We start from the raw sequence: 10,709 nt of genomic DNA on the forward strand, positions 1-10,709 counted from the left end.
AAGCATACAAAGTTGCCTATCAGAACACAAAAAAACATGATCTTCTCAGCAGAGCCAAAATATTTCCAAGTTCGTGGATAGAGTGCAGCGATTTATTTGATCTGATAATTAGCAATCCTCCATATATTAAAAGAAGTAAATTGAAAGACTTGCAAGCCGAAGTACAAAAGGAACCAAAAACTGCCCTTGATGGTGGTATTGATGGTTTGAACTGTTACTTGAGCATTTTTCCAATATTAAGGAGGTGTCTTAAAAAAAATGGGTTTGCGATATTGGAGATAGGTGAAGATCAAAGCAATATTGATAAAATAATCCCCTCATACGAATTAGCTTTTCAGGAATATGTATATGATTTGGCAGGAATGAAGAGATGCATTGTTGTGAAGCAATGTATAGCTCCGCTTCTGTAATCCTATGATAGGATCCAGTCTTATAGCTAAGACGATTTGAAAAATCGTCATTCTGCTACGTGTTAGCGGAATCTATACCGCGAATGAATCGCGGTATGACGTAGGAAAACCTGGCCTGCGCTGGAATGATGCCAAGAGATCTATTGTTTTTCTAAAGGGCAGTTAAGCTTTACTAGCAAAGTGGAAAGTAAGACCAGCCTCTATGCCGTGTGTGTGAAAAAAGTCGTTCTGTATGGTAGTAGATACTTGATTATCACCTGTTTGTTCAGCCATTCCACCTTTTGGCTTATCTTTGCCATTATCATGGTTGGGATCCCATTTTAAGGTGTCTAGTTTATACTCACTGCTACCAATAGCACCAAAACCTCTATATCCGATATGCATATTTACATCTTCGTTTATGCGATAATCAAGGCCAGCTTTTAATTGACCTGCGGGTCTTATTGACGATTTTTCAAACATTGTCATTCTTGTTGCACCGACTCCAACCCCAACATAAGGAGAAAAAGAGAAACGGTCACTTTTCCAATGATGATAAACATTTGCCATTACAGATATGTTCTCAATTTGGTCATGATTGACTATTGCTCCATAGCTCTCTTCTGGTCTAGTTTTATCCTTTGTGTAGGATATTGTCATCTGGCCGCTTGTTAAACCAATATTATCCACTTTTACAGAAGAATACATTCCTTCCAATTCAGCTCTGTAGCTATTGCCATTCAATTCCCCTGTATAACCCAATGCTACATTTGCAGCAAAAGGCGGATTATAATCTCCTTTATACTTACTTAGTGACTGACCTTCTGTGTTCTGAGCACTCCTGTCATTTACAGATACATTATTGGTAGCTGTAGCAGCAGTATCTCCAATTTTTGCTTTCAACTCACCCGTGTAATTTAAATATTGACCGTAATACCCACTACCAAAGTAAAACCCTTCTGTTTCACTCGCAAAAGATTGTTGTGACAACAGCAAAGCAAGCGCTGTAACCGCTAATGTTTTTTTACTAATCATTACTACTCCCCTAGTTAAAATAGCTAATCTAATACTAATTAATTAAAAATGGCTTAATATGAAAAACCTAATTATTTGCATAACTTGCACTTTCCTAAGCTAAAAAATAGGCGAAGTTAACCTTACTTCTCGTCATTTTTGAATTTATCATCAATATCCTCATCTTCAAATTCATCCTCCTCTTCTTCGTCATCAAACCCATCATCGCTCTTTTCCTCATCATCAAACCCGTCATCATCATCTTCAAACTTATCGTCGATATCTTCATCATCAATATCTTCGTCTGCAAATTCATTTGATTCATCATATACTGCATCTTCTGTTTTAGTTTCAGCAGGATAATCAACTGAATTAGGTCCCTCAAGAGCATTATTCCCCTCATTATTAACCTTATCTTTGCTCGCAGCGGCAGAAAGAACTTTGTTTGGGTCATATGGTTCTTGTGTAGGCACACGAGTTTGCTTGAGCAGTCTTTTTGTGAAGGTGCTATCACTATAGTACAAAATTTTCTTTGATTTAATTGGGTAAGTCGACTCTATTAAAATTATCTGATCGTCGCGTGGCAACATAATAACTTCTTGAGGCAATAGCAATGCTCTCTGTATTTCAGAGATATGTAACGACCTTGAAGCAGGATTCAAGTCTAAAAACTTAGGTTTGTTTAACGATTCTTGTTGTACAGTTTTATTTCCTATAAGTTGCGATATTAAATTAGCTGTTTCAATATTATTGGCTGCAAAAGTTATTCTGTAAGTCGAGTTTGACAAAAAGGAGTTCATCCCTGCTTCTTCGTATATTCCTTTGAGCTGCTCAGTATCTTGAACAATTAAGAATAACCTAACTCGATAACCACGAAAATATGCAATACCTGTTTGAAATTGCTCCATTTTTCCAAGTGTAGGAAACTCATCCATTAAAAACAATACGCCATAAGGCTCGTCATCTGATGGCAATTTTCTACATAAAAACTCAGTTGCCTGTTGGTAAAAAACCTGCATTAAAGGCCTGAGCCTAGTCAAGTTGTCAGGAGTTAAACCAACATAAACTGTAGTTTTCTTCTTTTTAAAATCTAAAATATTAAAATCACTTGACGCAGTTGCAGTATCAATCAATGGGTTTGCCCACAATTCAAGTGATGAGTTCATGGTTGATACAACACCCGACCTTTCTTTATCAGCTTTTTGTAAAAAAGCTGCAATGTTCATATATGCTACAGGGTGTAGTATTTTACCCATTGTATCAAGAGCAACAGCAAGATTATAGACTACATCATCACTACGCATCGTACGCACAACTTCACCAAAAGATTTGACTTTCTCTGGTGCAGCAAGTAAGTATAATACCACTCCAACAAATAAACTTCTTGCTTCATTTTGCCAAAAGTCTTGTTCAGGCATAATTAGGTTGGCTATTTTCTGCACATCGTCAACCATCTGTCCAGGTTTTTCACTAATCCATTGTAATGGATTGTAACAGTGACTTATTCCATCTGGCTGCGCTGGATTCCATACGTATACTTTTTGTCCTTGTCGTTCTCGCCAACCACTTGTTATTTCATAGTTTTCTAATTTTATGTCGTGTACAATTACCGAGTCAGTCCAAAATAATAAATTAGGAATTACAAAGCCAACACCCTTACCAGAACCTGTAGGTGCAAATAACAATGCATGCTGAAACCCATCAGAAATGAAGTATCCTCTTTTATCTTTACCAAGCAATAATCCCTTTTTGCTTCTTAATCCTGCTTTTCGTATGTCTTTCTCTGATGCCCACTGCGAATCTCCATGAAGTGATTCCTTCTTTTTAAATGGTCGCCACTCAATTATCCTTTCTCTTAAATTCCATAAGATAATCATTAAAACAATGATAGGCAGTGCAGAAGATATAATTAATGTGATTTTGAGCTCAAGGCTATATAACTCTGGATGATGCCAACAATATTGTATATGATCAAAAATCGTTGGCCAAAGAGCTTGAGGGAAAGGCGTCAAACTAGGATTAATTGCCTTAAAATCCACAGCATCCGGACCATCAGCAAACAGAACAAACAATATACCAGATAGATAGAAGCAAAACTCAAGTACGCTAAAAGCTACTACACCTCCTATGAGAATATTACGTAGGTGATTTCCATTACTCATAAACTACTCTTCCTTAACTTATGTATAAATTTAAGCATTTTCGCTCGCAGATCTAGTAAATAATATCTCAGAAATGCTTCTTTTGCCCCCACCGGTTCTTTTTAGCTGAATAACAATATCAATCACATTTTTAATGTATGGTATAATTTGGTCTGGAGGAATGCCAAGATTTGCCTGCATAACCATCAATTTTATTTGCTCAAGGGCCATTGTTGGACTATCTGCATGAAGGGTTGATATTGATCCAGGGTGACCAGTATTTATCGCCCTGAGAAAACTAAAAGCTTCCGCTCCACGGAGCTCACCAACTATTATTCTGTCTGGCCTTAAACGTAAGCACGCTTCTATCAAATCTTGAGTGGTTACTTTTGCTCTGCCCTGCCCTCCTTTAGAGGCAATTAGATGGACTTTATTGGGATGATCGTTCAAAACGATTTCCCTTGCATCCTCAACAGTAATAATTCTTTCCTCAGCTGGAATAGCACGCAAAGTAGCATTAGTAAAAGTAGTCTTACCAGTGGAAGTTCCACCACTAATTATAATATTTTTCTTACTTATTACAGCGTATTCTAAAAACTCTTTTATTTTTTTTTGCCTTAACAATAAATCCAAATGACGGTCAACTGGATTATCAGTTGCTTCTGTAACAGTTTCAGAAAAAGCCCCCATTTTTTCGTAATCATCGAGTGCTAACTGCATGCTAGAAGGCTTACGAATCGACATGACTACTTTATCAGGCTCACATGCTGGCGGAAATACTATCTGTATACGATAACCATTTGGTAATGTTGCCGAAAGTAAAGGTGCTTCTTCGCTAAGTTTTTGTTCTGTAGCTTGAGCAATCAGTCTGCCAAGAGATTTCAAATGGTTAAGATCGAATATTTCTAATTTTTCACACCTTATTTCACCACGATTTTCAATCCATACTTCCTTTGGCTTATTTATTGATATTTCATTTACGCCTTCTTCTTGAAATATGCCTTGTAATGGCTCCAAATATGTATCAAGTGCAGCATAGTTCATTTCATTGATTTAATATTGCCTGTGGAGGAAATACTATATCTTGGTTAACAAATACTTTCAATGCAGTGCCTTGATCGACATAAATAGTTGGTTTTTTATCTGTATATCTGCCCACTATATCTCGCATGTCTTTAGAAAAATCATTGATTGATTTCCCGATTGCTTCATCATAAACAGATTTGCTTCTTTTCTGAGTTTGCCTCAACAGTTGACGTACATCGTCTAAAGTTATACCGATATTGTCACTAGTAATTGCATCAACTCCACTAGCTCCAGAACTTTTTATCACACTTACTATTTCTTCCTTTATTATTCTCAGTAAATCCTGATCACTTTTAGCATTTCGAATTTTTTCAATAGCCCTAAGACCCAATTTCCATTTTTCGTCTCCTACCTTCCCAACTTCAGTTTTTATAGCATCCTCCAATCTCTCAACAATAGCCCCTTTGAGAGAAGAAATATCTATTTCAGTTGCAGTAATAGACTTCACTACATCCATTGCAGTTAGCACATCGATAAGATTAGAAGCCTTTTGCCCTATAACAGCCGAACTAATTGAAACACCAGCAAGTGCCACTGAAGAGAATAACGCACTTACTATTTTATTATCAACTATTCCCGCTATCCCTGCTCTACCAAGCTCGTCAGTACTAAGTGATGAGATTGCAATATCTATTCCATGTGGCAGAATCACTCTGTTCCAGTTTATATTTACACGAGATTTAGCAACATTCGAATCAAATGAATAACTGCCTATCAATCTTGAGCCTTTAGGTATTAAAACTGTATCACCAGTTTCTGCATAAACATCTCTACTCACCATAGCACGCAGCATTCCTTGCAGATCAGAGTTTATTGCAGTTTCAAGAACAGCATCAATAATTTTACCTTGAGTAATCATTAAACCAAGCTTTCCTACTCTGGTAGCTTTGCTCGACTGTACTGAAGTGTCGGATAAAATAGCATCAGCAGCCTTGTTCTCTCCACTACCACCTGAAATTGTTAACATTTGTGCACTACGTCTTTCTCTAGGGTAACCACCATCCCCTATTGTAGGAAACGAGGTAGGTAGATTACTAATAACATTGTTAGAAGGAAAATTTTGCTTTGGCAAAATAGGTATATTTGACACAGGGGTTTCTTTTGGTTTCTCTTCTTCTTTTTTAATTTGTTTTATTTCTGGTACGATTTGTGGTGTAGGAAGAGGAGGTAAGGGTGGTAAGGGATCGGTTATTATTCTTTCTGGAACTATTACATTATCTGGAACTTGTTCCAACTTTCCTTTAAATTCTTGAACGTTTTGCTTTGTTTCCTCTTTTTTAATAACTTCTGAATCCTCTTTATGAGAAGGACTAAAATAGAAATAATACACTCCACCAACCAGAAGCACTAAAATCATGACCATCAATGCCCTATGACCTTGATTAGAGCCAACTGTTACTACCTTATTCTCTATTTCTGATTCATCTTCTGAATTGTTACGCCTTTCTTTATTCATATTGCATGTACCACAGCTAAAGTGACCTATTTATAATTTCAACTTCACCATCTTCATAACGCATAAATAGCTTTTTATGTACTCCCTTTATTATAACATAATCATCAAATAACAGCCTTTTACAAGGTTTATCCTCCTCTTCTACAAAAATCTGAGGTATTTTATTATTATTTCTAAATTTTAAATAGGTTAAATAACCATCATCAAATAGCTCAATCGGAACTATATCCGCATTACCACCTTCATCAATATATGTATAATTGTACTTCGTATCATTTTCTTGTATTATTTTTTCTAGCTTGTCTGTAGTATATTGCATTTGAGTAGGTAAAGAAACCTCATCTAAATCAACATCAAATTCACCTTCTTCTTGAGGATAATAAAAACGTACTACGTAAGATATATCCTTTTCAGCAGAATAATCGTGATCTACTTTCTTAGCATCAGTATCCGGGTATTTATCGTAGTTTGGCCTTGAGATTAAATCAAAAATGTAATTTCTTTTTTTAGTTGTCGTAATAATCATGTTAGTGCGGCTACTAACTTCAAATGGCATGATAAGCAATTTATTGTCATAAGGATTAATTTTCCAACTTGATGCATCACCAACAGCGATATTTTTAACTTTTTCTCCTTCCGCAAATTCAATATAAGAATAGTAACCCTGACTAAAAACCACCGTAAATACTTCATTAGGGCTATACACAAAAGTCTTTATTCTACTATCTACAGAAATAGGTTCATTATAATTAATGGATGCGTTTAAATTGCTACTTACAAGTAAAACTAAAACTAATAATATCCTATACATATTCATCATCTACTCTATATGAAATAACTTGAAACCCTAATGGGTTAATATATCTTTGCTGATCATTCATTTCAAGCGATGCATATCTATATGACATAATAACTATCTTATTTTTTCTTGTGGAACTTCCATCTTTCCGTATAAATTCCACAAAAAACCTCACCTGAAGAGCATCGTTACCCAATTTTTGAATCGAGCGAATTTTAAATTCATTTTTGGTATCTGAATATAAATTAAAAAGATCATCCATATTCTGCGATCCTATATAATTTCTAAATTCATTATACACATTAGGTGAGGAAAACAACCTCACCTTTGTATAATAGTTATAATTATAATGATATGGATCAAAAACCTCCCTTGCTTTTATATACTCTGAAATAAAATAATCGTTCAGCGCTTCATCTGCAGAATACTGCTTTACTGTGACAGGATCAACCAATTGCACTATTCCCGATTTCTTGTCAATTTCTATAACAAATGGCTCAATAGTGCTACTTGTGCTAATTTTAAATATGACTAATATGCTGATAGAGATCGTTGCTAATAATATTAACGCAAATAAAAGTAGAATATTCCTTTGAGCAATAACTGTGCTGTAGCGGTTTGAATTCCAATTTATATCCTTATCTAACGATTCAGTACTTTTCTCTCGCTTAAAAAATCTTAGCATTTTAATATTCTTAAAAATCTTAACTTGTGTTAATAAACATAGCAAATTAACAAAGTAGTTACAACAAAAAAGCTAAAAAACTCTTAACTTATGGCCTAGCTTACCAAACTTTGTCTCCATATATGAATCGTTATATTTATTACGTTCCACAATAAGTGGTAGACACTTTGTATTCCTTTTATCTCCTCCTTCTTGATTATATTAGACACTTGATTATATAGTCAAGGATTGCATAACTTTTGGTCTGTTTTTTGTAGTTTTGTTCGCATTTGTTTTCTATGCTCCCAATTATCTTGGGCATCCAGACAATTATATAGAAGCTGATTCTATGGTCACTCCGGTACATATAGTGCCAGAGTGGTATTTTTTACCTTTTTATGCAATGCTACGTTCAATTCCAGATAAACTTACTGGTGTGCTTACCATGTTTGCGTCTATTTTAGTGTGGTTTTTGTTACCTTGGCTTGATAAATCAAAAGTTAAAAGTGGTGCTTATCGCCCGGTGTTTAAGAAATTTTTTTGGGTTTTTGCAATAAATTTTGTACTTCTTGCCTGGCTTGGAGGACAAGAGGTAAAAGAGCCTTACATCACTATGAGTAGGCTATCTACTCTTTATTACTTTGCATACTTTGTGATAGTTTTACCACTGCTTAGTAAGTATGAAAAGCCAAAAGAACCACCAAAAACCTTAAGTGATTCTGTGCCGGAGATGATGTGATGTCAATTCAAAGCAGATCTCTTACAAAATTCTCTGTCATCCCAGAGCTCTCTTCTGTCATCCCAGAGCCCTCTTTTGTCATCCCAGTGCTTGACACTGGGATCCAGAAAAAAAATAAATGGATTCCAGCATCATGTACACAATTGTATGAACGTTGTATACAACACACAGTGTCATTCCACTATCTTCCGTTGTCATCCCAGTGCTTGACACTGGGATCCAGGTATAAAAATACTTACAAATCATGCAATGGACAACAGATTCTAGGAGTGCATGATAACCATAATGTCAGTGATGAAATAAGCTGGATTCCAGTGTCAGCTACTTGCATGACATCAATTCGAAATTTACTAAAACAGTGGTTATGCATGGGATCTAATGTATTTGCAATCTTCTGCATGTTATTTCTATCTAGTCTTATATCTGCAGAAGAATTTAAATCATTACCAAATAAGAAAATAGACTGGAAATTTGATGGAATTGTCGGATCTTTCGATAGAGAGTCAATTCAGCGTGGCTATAAAGTGTATAAAGAAGTCTGTGCTGCTTGTCATTCAATGAATAGGGTAGCATTTCGTAATTTGCAAGATGTCGGTTTTTCTGAAGAAGATGTAAAACAAATAGCAGCTTCTTATCAAGTTAAAGATGGTCCGAATGATTTGGGTGAAATGTTTGACAGACCTGGAGTACCTTCGGATTATTTTATTGCGCCTTTTGATACAAAAGAAGCAGCTGCAGCAAGCAACAATGGTGCAGTCCCACCAGACTTATCATTAATTATTAAAGCAAGGCATGATGGTGCAAATTATGTCTATTCATTGTTAACAGGCTATCAAAACGGCGAACACGATGAAAATGATTTATATTTTAATTCGTATTTTCCAACAGGCAGATTAGCTATGGCGCCACCACTTTCTGAAGGAATGGTGGAATATGATGGTGCAAGGCAAGCCACAGTTGAAAATATGGCGTATGATGTGATAAATTTTTTACAATGGGCAGCAGAGCCAGAATTAGAGCGCCGGCATAAACTTGGATTAAAAGTAGTGGCGTATTTTATAATTTTAACAGTGTTTTTTGTATTAACTAACAACAAAGTTTGGAGCAAGCTCTATAAAAAGAAGTGATAGTCAATTTTGCCTCAAGCACAATGGTTGTCATCCAAGTAGCTAACACTGGTTCCTTTATGACGGTGTCATCCGAGTAGCTGACACTGGGATGGCTTTGTCGCATCGTACCTTATACGGTAATAATTTACGATAAATTCATGTAGCCATTTCGAATTTAGCCATACCAATGTCAGTAAATTTATTAAGCAAATAGCACTTAATGAGCAGTTCTTTTTCACGATTTATAGCTCTTTTCATAGAAGTCCGGATGTGATAAGGATAAGGAGGTTGAATGCCAGCAGCATATAGTTATGATTTAAGAAAAAAAGCAATGGAGGCGCTAGACGAAGGAGAAAGCAGAGAAGCAGTGGCAGCAAGATTTAAGATTGGACGAACTACTTTATGGGAGTGGCAGCACTGTAGGCTTGACCATAAATTATGTTAAGATAGAAAATGACTATTTTAGATAGAGCTTGATGTAATGCAGTGCGATACAAAATAACGGTAGAATATAATGGTAGTAGTTTCTCTGGTTGGCAAAAACAGCAACACTCTGCTAACTCAATCCAGGAGAAGATAGAAAATGCTATATTTAATTTTAGTGGTGAGAAAATTGCCTTGTACTGTGGTGGAAGGACCGATGCTGGGGTTCATGCTTTAGGACAAGTTGCTCATTTTGATATGGAAAAGGAATGTGAGCTTTATAGAATAAGAAACGCAATAAATTATCATTTAAAATCAATTCCTATAGTTGTGCTTAATGCAGAAGTTGTAGATGATGCGTTTCACGCACGGTTTTCAGCAAAAAAAAGATATTACGAATACAGAATAGTTAATCGCTATGCTCCTGCCGCTCTGGAGACGGGTTATGTATGGCAAGTGTTTAGCCCACTTGATGTAAATATTATGCGTGAAGCTGCTAAACATCTACTTGGAAAACATGACCTTTCAAGTTTTCGTTCAAAAGATTGTCACGCCGCAAATCCGATAAGAACAATTGATGATATCGATATAGTACAAAACGGGAATCATATACACATCAAAATATCTGCTATTTCCTTTTTACATAACCAAGTGAGGATTATTGCGGGTACTTTAGTTGAATTTGGAAAAAATAGAACCAATCCGCAAGAAATGCTACATATATTAAGCCAATGCAAAAGAAGTGCTGCTGGGGTTACCGCGCCGCCTTTTGGCTTGTATTTGGTAAAGATAGATTACTAATTTAATAAAAAGTAACGTTCTTAGTGAAATAAGTGTCATACCGCCGCAGTATCTCCAGATCTCGCTAACAAGCAGCGAGATGACGAGT

At 35.9% G+C, this 10,709-nt stretch overlaps 1 protein-coding gene across 3 annotated transcripts; it reads right to left on the reverse strand.

Annotated features, from left to right (window-relative positions):
- Positions 1-418: 418 nt before the first annotated feature.
- LOC123257867 (type IV secretion system protein VirB11-like) lies at positions 419-7,570 on the reverse strand. 3 transcript variants are annotated; one of them, XM_044717838.1, is made up of 4 exons: positions 6,865-7,570; positions 5,409-6,812; positions 4,477-4,607; positions 419-4,412 (listed from the first exon to the last, which is right to left on the reverse strand). In XM_044717838.1, exon 4 carries the CDS (start codon positions 3,563-3,565, stop codon positions 1,547-1,549), a length of 2,019 nt encoding a protein of 672 aa, XP_044573773.1. In that variant the 5' UTR covers positions 3,566-4,412; positions 4,477-4,607; positions 5,409-6,812; positions 6,865-7,570; the 3' UTR covers positions 419-1,546. The 3 variants fall into 3 exon arrangements, with proteins under 3 accessions (XP_044573773.1, XP_044573774.1, XP_044573772.1); XM_044717839.1 differs by having other exon boundaries at positions 419-4,607; XM_044717837.1 differs by having other exon boundaries at positions 419-4,607; positions 5,409-7,570.
- Between the last annotated feature and the right edge of the window lie 3,139 nt (positions 7,571-10,709).

This window comes from Drosophila ananassae, assembly GCF_017639315.1.
Source record: "Drosophila ananassae strain 14024-0371.13 chromosome 4 unlocalized genomic scaffold, ASM1763931v2 tig00000073, whole genome shotgun sequence".
NCBI lineage: Eukaryota > Metazoa > Arthropoda > Insecta > Diptera > Drosophilidae > Drosophila > Drosophila ananassae.